The following is a 13,473-nucleotide window of genomic DNA, read 5'->3' as shown; positions in this document are numbered from 1 at the left end:
ACTTTCCATTGACTTCCATACATTTCTACAGCCTAACCCTGACCCTCACCCTAACCCTAACCATTACCAGTACATACCTAACCCTAAACCAAACCTAAACTCAAGTCACACCTTAGTCCTAAACCTAACCCCTAACCCAAAAACATAATTTCTACTCGTGGGGACAAGGCTTTGGTCCCCACAAGGAGCAGTCGGTCCTCACAAGTTAGTATATGTTAGGAAAATTGTCCCCACAACGTAGGCAAGACAAGTCTACACACACACACTTTGTTTACTGATAGCTTCATATCAAATAGCTCCAAGCATATATCTATAAGGTAGAATTTCCTTTTATTTGCAGGTGCATTCTACACAGGAAGGAAATTGTCCCATTTCCTCTAAATTAACCTATTTAATAATCCATCAATGTTGACTCAACACAAGGAACTTTTTTGGTTTATATGTTCAAACTTAAGGCTGAGTGGAGCGTGAATGATTGTTTGTCTCGATTGTCTCTATGTGTCCCTGTGATGGACTTGATGGAAAGGTTCCCTGCTGGAACCATCCAGCAGAGATGGTACGGTACATAGTCATAGGACATATTGTAGTTTTGCCTTTATAGACAGTCTGACAGCATATTAGCAGTACTGCTATTAAAGAATAATTGTTTAATTTTCCAAATTATAGATATCAATGCTACAAGACACAAGAGAGCCACTGAAGACGAGTAATTCACAGCACAGATAAGAATTAAGTATCTTTGCATCTAAATCCAGGCATTCAGATTTTGCACTGCCATCTAGTGGGCATTAATTGTACTGGGTCACGTGTGGCATTTTTTTTTGTTTGTTTGTTTATTTTGGAAAATTCCTCTCTTTTCAGTTCTAAAAGCAGGCAGCCCTGCTGTCAGCCTTTTGTCAGGCACCATACAGGCTCCTAATACATGTGTTTTGTACAAATCCTGGCATAGGATAAACAGATACAAGTTTTTTTTTTCTTCCCCCCTCAAGAACAGGCCTTTACAGCCCTGTCAACATCCCAGAGTTCCTCATGGGACAAATTCCTCCTTTTTCTGGTACTTGAACAGTTTCAAATGGTCATCTCTCCAGTATTAAACCCGATGTGACTGTGTCCCACTGCGTGACTGAAACAACCAAACACAAAAAGCTGCTGTGTTAATTCTCACGCTAGTAATCCAGTTCTCTTGGTTTTACTCAAAAAAAAAAAAAAAAAAAACGACAAATTTAAGGGTTGTTTTCAAAAAGCGAGAAAACAGTCTGCAGTTCAGATTAGAAGGACTCGGTGGTCAGTGTGTCCTCCTTTCGAGTTGAGATGTCTTGTAGATAGTTTACGTCCCTTCTGGCCTATTTATAGTGCTGGCCCTCGCAACAATGTCCTCTGTAACTCGACTCCGTCTGTTAAGCCGGAGCTTGTTGAATGTCAGCTGCCAGAAGCGGCACACTCTCCTGCTGACTCTCGCTCAGAGCTTCATGGAGTTTGCGGGACGGCCGAGACCCTCCGAGGCCTACAGCCTCCTAGCAGTCCCCAGCCTCAGCTCCTTGGACGTGGACGTGGACGAGGATGAGGGTGATTTTGTGATCGGCATCAGGCCAAAATCTTCTCCTATCCCATCGAGAAGGAGCTCCGACTGCAATGAAGACTCAGAGCCCGAGCCGCCTCCTCTCTGTGGTTCCAGGAGGGTGTCCTTCGCGGACGCCAAAGGCCTCAGCCTGGTGCAGGTGAAGGAGTTTGATACAAGGGATGTACCCAAACGACAAGGGTTTGACTCTCCAGCGGCTGACGACACAAATACATGGGAATATTACCTCTCACCTTTAACCTTTTTCCTCTCGCTGCCATCTGACGAGCTCTCCGCCCGGGTTCGGGAGCAGAAGATAGAGCTGGAATCAGTTGAGTTACTCCCAGGGACCGCAATACTGAAAGGAGTGGTCCGAGTTCTCAACATCTCCTACAGTAAGTCAGTCTTTGTCCGCACCACTTTTGACAACTGGTGCAACCACTTTGACCTTCTGACGGAGTACATCCCGGATTCCAGTGACGGCGTGACGGACTCCTTCTTGTTTAAACTCACCTTAGTGCCTCCGCTGGGGGACCAGGGAAGCAGAGTGGACTTTTGTCTGCGGTGCGAGACTCCCGTGGGGACATTTTGGGCTAACAATGACAACAAAAACTATGTGCTGGTCTGTTATCGCAGAATGAAGGGGGACAAGGAGAGAGGGCAAAGGGAAAACGTGAACAAGAAAAGCTGCCTGAAGACTGTCAAGTAAGGACAAAAGGTGGATGCTGGGACATGGGTAGATGCCATTGTTTCCTGACAAGCTCCATGGCACAGAGAAACCAAAAAAAAGGAGTTTTCACTAATCTCCACTCTGGAAAATGTTAAAAATATCAGTTTTCCTCACCAAAACCACATAAAAGATGTGTTGATTTGGCCTAAAAACAAATGTTTTCTTCATTCACTTCGAAACGTAAATTTTTAATGAGAAAAACTGAGTTGTTTAAAAAAATGCTTTCCAAAGCAAAGGACTCAAAATGTGGAGCTTTTCAAAATCAATGACATGGCAGCCTATTTCACATTTGCCCATTATTAGTTTGTGCCCTAGAAACCAAAACAACAAAGCTGTTTTTATTCATTTATTTTACATCATTTCACTTTATCTGGATCCTGTCACCATCAAGCTTTTATTGTGTGCTAAAAAAGTTAAGACCTGAGAGGAAACTGTAAAGTGTTTCATTAAGAAAAATGAGTTTTTGGGATGATTTTTAGCCAAGCTAAAAATGTTCCTTCTCTGTATTTTAATATAATGTTATTGTAATTTTTTTTTTTTTGCCATCCAGTGGCCCAGCCTGGGAATTTCAGCATTTATGTAAGAAAACTGTGGGATAAAAGGTTTCATAAAAGAAGAAAAAAAATATAATCTTACAAAATGTGTGGACAGGCTGAAGTTTGACAGAAAGAAATCCTCAAAAATTGGGGAAAAATTCTTTTTTTCTTCCCTTTTTTCGTTCCTGGTTTGCTGCAAATTTAATTTGTGAAGAGCTAAATGAAACACATCACCAGCAACGCTCCAGAAATCCCTGAATCACATTGTTCTGTGGTGTTGATTGTTGCTAAAAAAACAAAACTGGAAGAACAAGACACAAAAGTTTGACCGGTTTGAATTTGATTCATTCACAGCCAGAGTGTCTCCACTGTGGAAAACATTTCACTAAAGCAATCTTCATCTCTCGAAAATATTTCAACAGGTGAGTTCACATTTAGTGAAACTAAATGTTTTAATTGCTGCAGCTATAATGCAGTTCTGAGGTGCCTCGTTTCTTTTAGATGAGTCTACAAACCAGCTGGAAGAGGACCGAATCAAAGCCCAGAAAATAAAGGAAGAGGAACAGATACTACTGGTGAGTGATACTGTTGATGCTCATGTCCTATATCTGCACAAGTAAAATGTTTTAAAGAAGAAAGGAGCTTTGGGACACATGAGGAACAGAAAACTTGACATGACCCCTGCAGACCTTTCTGCAGGAATGTCACGTGACCTCAGCTCGAGTGCCAGCAGTGTAAGATAACACACTGAGCCCCTTAAGGACACTTTGTAGCTGCTGTTTGCACTTCCTCGCTGTCTCAGATGTCCTCATGCCTTGTCCTGCAATACAAGCAGTCGCGACATAGCCCGAGCAGTTTATAGTCACGCTTGGCTTCATATGTCACCCCCACGTTTTTATTCTTTTTACATTCAGCAGAACCATTGTGCGCTAAAATTAAACTCTCCCTGTTGACGGACAGATGGAGAGCAGGCAGAACACCAGCCGACGGCGGCAGAGGAAAGCTGCACGGATGGCCCGAGTGAAGGACTACTTCGCTCAGAGAGACGAAGAGGGAGACTCTGACAGAGATGAATCACCTCCAGAAATAAAACAGGCAACTCGGGTGGAAAGACCGGAGGACAAACACGTCTGTGTGCAGGAGAATGGTGAATCAGAGTGTCCTCGGCTTGTTTCGGAAGCCTGCAAAACATGCAGCCAACCTGTCCGCAATGCAGCGCCTAACCACGCATGCAGCGAGCGGCCGGAGAAACCCGACCTGGGTGTTTTGGCACAAGGCGAGAGCGCGGCCGATGGCCTAAACAAGCCGCTGCATTCAGCTGGTCAGGCTGCCAATCAGGAAAACATCGGGGAGTTTCTCACAAAGGCTCAGGAGCCAGACACGAGTTATACGTGCAACAAAAATGCAGAAGCAGGGGGAAGTGAAGGTCTGGATGGCCACAGCAACCGTGTCGCATTCGGCACCGTGGTGGCTCCGCTGTATGATCAGGTGTTCCGCAGCGTGTTAGGTGAAAATCCAAATGAGGAGAACACTGTAAATACAGAAGACTTCAACTGTCCTTCAAAAGCAAAACAAACCGGTGATATTGTTCCCCAAAATGCTAAAAGTAAGACAAGCAAGATGCAGGGAAATGTGTCTGAGGATCAGGAGTCAGATAATCCATTCTTAGATACCATTCTGACTACGTTGAGAGACAAAAAGATGCTTAAATGTGCAGATCTGAGTGGCACAGATACGTCTCAAAACCAACAACATCTTTCAGGAGATGCGTCAGAGCGTCTCGGTGCAGTAAATTCTGTTTTAGTTACGGATTTAGTGAATCCACAAACATCCTCTGAGAGCGAGCATCTCCAGGAAACAGCAAGGGGACAAAAACGAGCCTTTGACCTCCACGGAGAAACCACAGCTGAACCGCTGGAGGGGCCATGTGAACAGTTTTTAACCGCTGAAACGAGTCCAACGGGTGAAGCAGATGACGTCTACGAACCTTTTCAGAGTCCGACAGGTCATGCTGTTGAAGAAGAAGAGCAGCAGCCGCCCCGAAAGGGGGAAAACAAGACAAAGGTGATTAAAGAGGATGATGCGGCTGTGACACAAGTCGACACAGCTCTGAGCAAAGGCAAACCACTGCAAGAGTCTGAAGGTCTAAATCCAAACAAAACCAGTAACACAGTTTCAAACGAGCTTGTCTCTCCTTGTGAAGCAGAGACAATAAAGCTCACATCACCTGAGACATCTCAGGAGGAACCTTGTAGCATCGAGGAAGAAATGAAAGGGATTCTGAGCCCACAAAAGGGTGACAAAAACAACTCCGGTGAGGTTAAGGTCATTTGTGAAGCCGCTGGATTTGTGATAAGTAACCAGGACAGTCATGCGGACACATATGAGGGAACGACAGACAAAAACGCTCCAGACAAGACAAAGTATCATGTAGCAGATGTTGCTGTTCCTATAGAGGATGAGGCTGTCGGTTTAACAGACAATACTGAGGTGAAAAACTTGGAAATAATAGCTGAAGAGGGAGAAAACAGCACACTGTCAGATGACGAGGGAGGTGAGCCGCTACAATCAAAGGCAGAGGACGAGAAAACAACGGAGAAGGATCCTTCAGAGAGAAATGAGGAGAAATTGGTTGTAAAGGGGGCAGCTGAAGAAGTGCAGGAGGACGAGGAGGACAACATGGCGGTGACAGAAGACAGGGAGTGGAGGAGACAGGACGAGACTGCGGCGGTTTTAGTTGACAAAGAAGCTAAACTTGAGGACGTTAGAGTCTTTAAGGCAAACACTGGAGACAACGAAACAGAAACAGAGACGCGGAAAATGACGGACTTTGTAGAGATGCAGCAGGCCAGCATTGAAAAGACAAGTGTCCGAGAAGAAGAGGAGATGGAGAAATACACGGAAATGGACTTAAATTGCGCCGGTGAAGCAGGTGAGAAGCAGGAGAATCGAACAGTGTCACATCAAAAAAAGATAGATTACAGGGGCGAAATCCCAGCTGATGAGACTGCAGCTATAGATGCAGACTCGTATGTGGCAGCAGAAGGCAGAGGAGATGAACGGGGGTGTTTTGAGGAGAGGTCAGACGTTGCAGAAAACAAGGCTGAAGAAGGTTTATCTGCTCTGCCGAGCGATGAGCTGGAGGTCGCCAAAGAAAGCACAAAGGAAGGGGCCTGGATCCAGGCTGACAGCCTTCGTTTCGAACACGCCTCACGTGGTCGTTCCCCCGAAGCCCCTGCTTTGGAGAATGCCTCAACAGATGAGCCTCTGTATGAGCAGACGAGTCCCAGCAGCTCAGAGTCGGACTCGGGCGACGAGGTGGAGCTGTACATGCACTGTCTGAGGGCTGCCGACGCATCAAGACGGGCCCGGAAGGTTAAAAGCAAAGATGTGGGTTTGGCTGTGAGCAGAGGCAAACTGCAACCAACAACCATGCCCCCCATCAGCGAGTCTCTGGATGAAAATGTCCCGCTCAGCGGACCTCAGGAGAAGCCTGATGATACGCAGACAGCAGCAACAAATGGACAGGACAACACCAGCCAAGGCGTACAGAGGTGGACGGGGTGGTTTTCCTGCTGCAGTGTCTCTAAAGCGCTGTTGTATGCCACCTTGTTAGTGATATTTGTAGTCGTGGCGTACTATTATGATTTTCTCGCCTGCTTTGGGCTGTACTTGTTATCGATCATTTGGCTCTGCTGTCAAGGAGAGAGAGAACCAGTGAAGAACAACGACAGAGCAGACTGAAATAAACAGCGGAGATCAGTTTTCAAAAGGAACTCCCGGGCATTACATTTTATATATGTCACATATCAGAGTAGGTGTTGTAAATTTCCTATGAGAGGATGTTTAATGTTTGTTGCCAGGTGTAAAAGCGTTCGTCTTTTTGCTCATCTGTACATAAAACTTAGAGTCATTTAGGCAAGATGCTGGGGAACACTGACCATGATGAGGCGGTTAGATATGTCCTAAAGCAGGGGTCTCCAATCCTGGTCCTGGAGGGCCCCTATCCTGCATGTGTTACTTGTTTCCCTGCTCCAACACACCTGATTCAGTGGTTAAATTACCTCTTCATGTTCTGCAGAAGCCTGTTAATCACCCATTGATTCAAATCAGGTGTGTTGGAGCAGAGAAACAAATAAAACATGCAGGATAGTGACCCTCCAGGACCAGGATTGGAGACCACTGTCCTAAAGTAAAGGTAAGTACTAAAGACAAATAGAGGAAAACCAGTTGCTCAACCGCCTTTATCGGCTGTATCAAGTCCTTCCCATATCGTGAATAGTTTATTGTTGCTGCATGCTTACATATTAAGTTACATTACACCTGCTGAAACATTTGTTTGAATCAGTCAAAGCCATTTCTGGCTAAACATAGAAAATTACTGACGTCACCTGAGGCCGTGCTCCGGCCCTCTGGAACGGGCTGAGCCTAGGATCTATATGAGTGGACACTTCCTTGGTTCCAGGCTTCTGCTTCCGGACTCATCCTTAAGATGCTGCAGACAGTAGTCCCAGCGCTGGCCTTGTACTAACTCTCTGCTTTGTTAGAATAAATAGTTCAACTCAAGCTCTTTTGTAGCGTCATCCTTAAAGGGTAAATTTTCTGAGTTCTCCCACCCCAGGGGTAAAAAGGACCAGAAGTAAGGTGAGGGTGGTGCGTCGGCGAAAAGGTGTAAGTGTGTGCTGTGTGGTTTATTTTCAACTAACACTAATGTGAATAAACTGCATAAATGACAAATATTTCTTGGAATCTGCTTTCAACGCCTATTACCACACTAACACCTGTAGCAAGCTGAGAAGAAGAAATGCTTCAAGTGTTTGAGTATGTTCATGAGCTACTGTGTGTGAGTACAAATACAATTTACATGTTTTTTACCTTGACAGTTTCACACAGTGTTGTATTTACTTTATACTTAAGACCAGGGCTATTCAATCTAAAGAAAATGTGACAAATGTTAGCTCATGGAAAAGAAAGGAATCTTTTTTTGTGAATATTTGCAGATGATATAATATTGTGCGTGATAGATGCAGGTGTTGAAGCTTAATGTAAATTTTTGGCCCTTCGATCCCATCAACTGAAAAGTGGCCTTCTGAGAGAAATGTTGCCCACCTGTGCTTTCTAGAGACTCAGAACAGAAGCTGATTAGGGACATTTACTTTCATGACAATATCTCGAGATGACAACACTCGGTCTCAAAATAAATTATTTATCTCATTGCCTCAAGAGAAAGAGCTCCTATTCTCAAGAAACAGGTTATTACATTTATATAGTTCAAACTAGAAAAGCTTATTTTCTTGTAAGAACTAGATATGATTTTAAAATCCCAGAGCAAACAAAAAGGGTAGTTCTTCAGGCATCGGTGTACTCATGCTTACCACTGATTCCAGCTGAAAATGTAAGTAAAACACAAGAATCACTCAATTCTTTCACCATAATCATCCTGTTATCTTGAGAAAACACCATAAAAATAGCCCGGTTATCTTGAGATAACAATTAGTTGCCTCGTGATCTTGAAAAAATAAAAACGACATCCAAAATAATAATAACAGGTACGGACGTTGTCAGCTTCTGTGACCAATAAATGCAACGCTTAATGAAACTAAATTATATTTTTATAATTTAACCTGCTCAGCAAAATATATAAAGTACTAAGAAATAAATTAGTCACTAATTATATGCAACTACATAGTAAGTATTTTTACTCCTAGCATCTAAAGTGAAATCTGAACATCACATTCATTTTGTTTGACTTGAACTTTTGCGTGCAGAACCTTTGCTTGTCTTGCTGCTTGTATTTTTTAAACCGAACACATTGGGTTGCACGAACTACATAAACTTTCTGCAAATACAAAGGTTCATGAATCCATGTGCAGAAAGGAGGAGCTGCTGACTGTAAAAAGGTTTTTGTCTGCATCTTTCTGTGGTTATCATCATTTCAAAACACTCTTTAATAGTCTTGTTAGGAGACGGGAACTTAGAAGTGCTGCTGTTACAGCTGAACCCGTTCAGGAAATAATAATTCATTTTTATTCGCTGCAGGTGGAGCTTGTTTTCACCTCATTATCGGAGCAGGTCGGCTGAACCCTGCACTCATTCTGATAGCTACCTAAAAGGCAGCCAAACCAAATACTTTCACGCCTACACTGACAGATAAGTAACAGCTTTATCAGTGTATTGTTACTGGAATTTGGTAATAAATCAGGTGTGCTGTCAGCGAACAGACTGATGTTGAAAACAAGTAGTAGTACCTTTACAAGTATGAGTTTAAAACATGTTTATGTCAATTTAATAGTATATTAAAAGGAAAAATGAATACATTAAGTTCAAAGCTATGCATATAGTTACATTTTAGTTGCTCTCCTGTTACTTGATTTGCATAACACTTCACACAATTATACCCACCATAATTAATATGGTTTTGTGGTGCTGTTTTGACTAGACTCCACAAGTGGAGTCAGTGCATTCAGAGCAGAAATCTGCAGCTAAATAAACAGCATAGCAGCTGTGAGATATTTTGGGAGTGAGGAATACTTCCAACCTGTCAGGGGATTTAAAAGAATTTATGACTACAGGCTGAATCCAATAACAGCTGTCCTTATCTTCCACAAAATGGGAGGGAAAAAATCCTAACAAACGCTGTTCTTTAAAGTCAGCCCTTGTGATCGCTTTTTTGGAGAGAGTTTTCTGTGTTCCTGTCAGCACAGTCAAACACCAGACTAAAAATGATCCAAAGGGACAAGAGTGCGTCTGCAAGGGGGGACGAAACCCCCCTGAGCCCACTGGGTGGCAATAAATCTACAGCTTTCATCATGTCAGGTTTAACAGGATAAAAATAAAACATGAACTGATGGACTTTATTTTTAAACTGTGTTTTTATGGTCTTTTGTTAAACGTGCTCATTGCAATCTCATGAAGACTGGTAAAAAATTAAAAAAAAAAATCATGATCTCATTGTATTTGTTTACATACACGGGCTACGATCGGCCTAATGTCGGCCAATCACGCAACTCAAGCTTCCACGTGGTTTTTATTAGATTCTGCTGTTTGGTTTATTTACATGGAGTGCTACCGCATTTCAGAATTGCATAGTATTATATCTGGAAAACTACTGGAGTAAAACTCCTTCAAACTACACCATTTGATGTAGTTCAGGGGAACTTGTTTATGTTTGAGTTCAGTGAGTTTGCAATAAGTACCTTAAACATGTTAAGCTAACTAGAGCCTCTAAAGACATATTCCACAACATTGTTATTATTATTATTATTATTATTATTATTATTATTATTATTATTATTATTATTATTAGTTAATATTTGGTGGAATTGTATTTATTTATTAACTTATTAAGAGAAAACTCTGTACACAGCCAAAAGTCACTGTTGTGATGGCCCCTTCAAGGCAGGTTGTACTTGTCTGGACTTGTTTTGTTGCTGGACTTTTCTCTAAGTGAATTTAATCGGCAACCACACTCAAAAAAATCATAGTTAACTTTTGCAATATACTTAATTATTTCTATGAATAAAATTGTCCATTGTTAGGATTTTTATACAGAACTACGAAAATAGACATGGAAAAAAGAGCAAAAAACGTAACTATACGAATAAATTATTTAGTTTAAAACGGTCTAAATGACCAATTGTACAATTTACAAGATGTACCTGAACACTTCACGGCACAGGCTTCAATCTGGAGCACGATTCTCGCTCTGTGATTGGACGAGACGCTGTCAGTTCGCCAGCATGCGGGTTGAAGCCAACCAATCAGGTGGCGTGTTGTTGGTCGGTGCCCCGGTTCGCCGGTCGGGTTGCAGTTTCAGGAAAAGAAAAAAAAAAGAAAAAGGGGAAGCTTCTGGCGGAGGCAGAGTCGGCAGTGTGTGTGTGTGTGTGGAGAGATGAACCCCAGGGATAACGCCGAGACGGGAGAGACGGAAACCCAGACGGAGGGGTTCAGCGTGCCGATTCCGGATGAAGCACCGTGTAAGAAGGAGCAGGAGAAGCTGTCCGGGGTCGTCAAAAACGTCCACAGGAAACTGCGCAGAAAATACAGAGAGGGTAAGAAGACTGTGGCTCTCTGTGGCCCTGCAGCTTCAGTGACCAGCACTGACTGAACCTCAGCTAACACATGCTACACACCAAATATTGTGTTTCCACTGATAAAACAGTAAATTAATGTCGGCGCGAGCTGCTGGCGGGACTGCAACCGAGACCAGAAAGGGAAAACAACAAGGCCTCCAAAGCTCCTTAAAGCTCTTACTGTTGTTTTTGTCTTCATATGCCTTTGTAAACACCTCCTTTTTTTCTATTTTTGAGACACCCAATAGGTTACTAATGACATGCATTAAAAGAACCTATCTATAAGATAACTGTGGATGGAGCAAACAGTTTTACAACCAAATGACTTTTATTCCCCTATTGCTGCCTGTCACTTGATTACAGAGCTGGGTGATATCTCAGATATGTGCTGAAAGTGGCTCACTGATGCATTTTATTCAGATAACATTTTACTTACAGACAGACTATTCAGTTGACCTGCAGGAATAGTGAATATATAGAGGCTGGCACTTGTTCTCTGCCTTATCTATGACAGAAATGCTTCGGTGTCATGATTAATTTTAATTCTGTCTTGGTTGAAGTGAGAGGATTTGAACTCGGACAGAGCAGAGTGACTCAAACTGATGTTAAAACTCCTTTAAATCCACAAATTCTTGTTTACCACATCAATTAAAATGTTCAAGAACATCCATTCATCCATCCATCTTGTTTACCTGCTTCTCCTTTCCGGGGTCGCAGGGAGCTGGCGCCTGTCTCCAGCCATGGACACCCTGGACGGGTCGCAAGTCCATCACAGGGACACATAGAGACAAACGAAACAGCCGTTCGCTCTCACTCACACCTAGGGACAATTTAAGAGTTACCAGTGAACCTAACATACATGTTTTAGATTTGTAGGAGTGTTCAAGAGCAGCCAGGGCCATTAAAAGACATCGTCTTTGGAAGCCAAATGTCTTTGAACAAAATGACTGATGTCCTCGGCCCTCTTGCCCCTCATAGTTTCTCCTCTGTCGGGACTCAATGATCCACCGTTGCGTCAAATAGCCAAAGCAAAAACTTACGTTCCTCTAAAGCACCTCAAGACTCCCGTCCATGCCTTCATCTGCTCCAGATTGGACCGCTGCAGTTCCTCATGTTTTGGGCTTGAACAATCGTCTCTCTGTCACCTGCAGTTAGTCCAGGACGCTGCTGCTTGTCCTCTAACAGGCGTTAGGAGGTACGAACACGTCGCTCTCGGGTTTTTAGCAGCTTTCCACTGGCTGCCTGTTCATTTCCGTGTTCAATTTTAAGACTCTTTTACTCACTTTTAAAGTTTTAAGTGGTTCGGTACCCAGTTATTCAACTCAACGTTCTTGATTTTTGTAACCCAAATCCAGAGGGATGCTCTTAGTGCGTCCGAGGGCTAAATTAAAGCACAGAAGGGATCAGGAACAACCTGCCCCCTTCATATTTGCACTGCAGAGTCTGTAAAGTCTTTTAAATCTTGTCCAAAAACTCTTTAATTTGAGTTCCATCAGGTCTTTATGTTGCAGTGTTTCCCTGTTTCAGTTTGTTTTTAGTCTGTTTTATTGTGTCTGTTGGTTTATTTTATTGATGGTTTGTTTTTAACCAGCTTGTACAGCACTTTGGTTAGCCTTATTGCTTTTAAACATGCTAATGAAACATAATTGGCGTTGACATCAAGGGTTGTGTCTGTGAAAGGTAACCCGCGCCCTCATTCCAGGAAGTAACCGATGCCATCGCCAACAATTTAGGATGAAGGTGGTTTTTTTTGTTGTTTTTTTTATAATCAGCCTTTTCATCAATCTTCACAGAATGATCCACGTGTGTCGACCGCAGTTTAAATGGAGGTGCAAACTGGGGAAAAAAATCAACACGGGATTGCTATATTATTGTTGAATATTGCAATCATCACATCAGTCGTTCCTCACTCCTCTCCTCCTGTTCTGTGATCATTCACTACTTTCTGCACACTTCAGCACCTGGGCCACTAAAATGTAGCCCAGGTGCTGAAGGATCTGAGGCGGTGGGAGTCCCTCAAGCTTTCAGACCATTTAAATCTTTGCAGTAACGAAACTGGTCTAAACCTGCACATGGCATACGACCTTAGACTGGACCGTGTCCCACCTGTGTGAATACGAGTTGTGTTGATACAGAGGCAAAAACAAAAAAAGAGTGGTGTAACAAAGATTTATTTCTTAAACAAAACAAAACAGTTTATCCCTATCCTTTAGGCACCTCACGGTTCTGCTCGATTACGATTCAAAAGGCTGCCATGCAGTTCCAAAACGGTTAATGCGTTTTGATACTCAAACATTTAACATAAATAAACAGCGATTTATATATTGTCATGCCCAATAAGAGTGCACAATAACATATGTCAGAAAACCCTTTTAATCACAGGCAGCTGACCAACATTAGCATCGATGCTAACTCCATCCATCCATCCATCCATCCATTCTCTTCCGCTTATCCGGGGTCGGGTCGCGGGGGCAGCAGCCTAAGCAGGGAGACCCAGACTTCCCTCTCCCCAGCCACTTGGGCCAGCTCCTCCAGGGGAATCCCAAGGCGTTCCCAGGCCAGCCGAGAAACATAGTC

The 13,473-nt window shown here is 43.1% G+C and overlaps 3 protein-coding genes across 3 annotated transcripts in view; 2 read left to right on the top strand and 1 right to left on the bottom strand.

Moving 5' to 3' along the window:
• LOC108246988 (forkhead box protein P2) overlaps window positions 1-10,600 on the bottom strand; it is a 26,545-nt gene extending 15,945 nt beyond the window's left edge. Inside the window, exon 1 of the mRNA XM_025010217.2 lies at window positions 10,483-10,600. The gene's annotated coding sequence lies outside the window, so the exon portion shown is untranslated. The remainder of the gene's footprint in view (window positions 1-10,482) is intronic.
• On the top strand, window positions 1,361-7,390 carry ppp1r3ab (protein phosphatase 1, regulatory subunit 3Ab). Its single transcript, XM_017434791.3, has 4 exons — window positions 1,361-2,263; window positions 3,179-3,246; window positions 3,326-3,399; window positions 3,785-7,390. The coding sequence occupies exons 1-4, from the start codon at window positions 1,371-1,373 to the stop codon at window positions 6,566-6,568; spliced, it is 3,819 nt and encodes a 1,272-aa protein (XP_017290280.1). The 5' UTR covers window positions 1,361-1,370; the 3' UTR covers window positions 6,569-7,390.
• An 86-nt stretch (window positions 10,601-10,686) lies between the features above and the next one.
• bmt2 (base methyltransferase of 25S rRNA 2 homolog) overlaps window positions 10,687-13,473 on the top strand; it is a 10,892-nt gene continuing 8,105 nt past the window's right edge. The window contains exon 1 of the mRNA XM_017434805.3: window positions 10,687-10,875. Coding sequence (XP_017290294.1) covers window positions 10,716-10,875 — 160 coding nt within the window. The 5' untranslated portion in view covers window positions 10,687-10,715. The remainder of the gene's footprint in view (window positions 10,876-13,473) is intronic.

The sequence above is a fragment of the Kryptolebias marmoratus genome, linkage group LG11 (assembly GCF_001649575.2).
Source record: "Kryptolebias marmoratus isolate JLee-2015 linkage group LG11, ASM164957v2, whole genome shotgun sequence".
NCBI classification, from domain to species: Eukaryota; Metazoa; Chordata; class Actinopteri; order Cyprinodontiformes; family Rivulidae; genus Kryptolebias; species Kryptolebias marmoratus.
Note: the sequence above shows the minus strand (reverse complement) of the source record. Positions and strands in the feature narration are given on the sequence as shown.

Bases quoted from the DNA above. Each gene is read 5' to 3' on its own strand.
- ppp1r3ab (XM_017434791.3), top strand. From the start codon at position 1,371: ATGTCCTCTGTAACTCGACTCCGTCTGTTAAGCCGGAGCTTGTTGAAT. The intron at 2,264-3,178 runs GTAAGGACAAAA...ATTCATTCACAG, and splicing joins AGCTGCCTGAAGACTGTCAA to CCAGAGTGTCTCCACTGTGG. The intron at 3,247-3,325 runs GTGAGTTCACAT...CGTTTCTTTTAG, and splicing joins TCTCGAAAATATTTCAACAG to ATGAGTCTACAAACCAGCTG.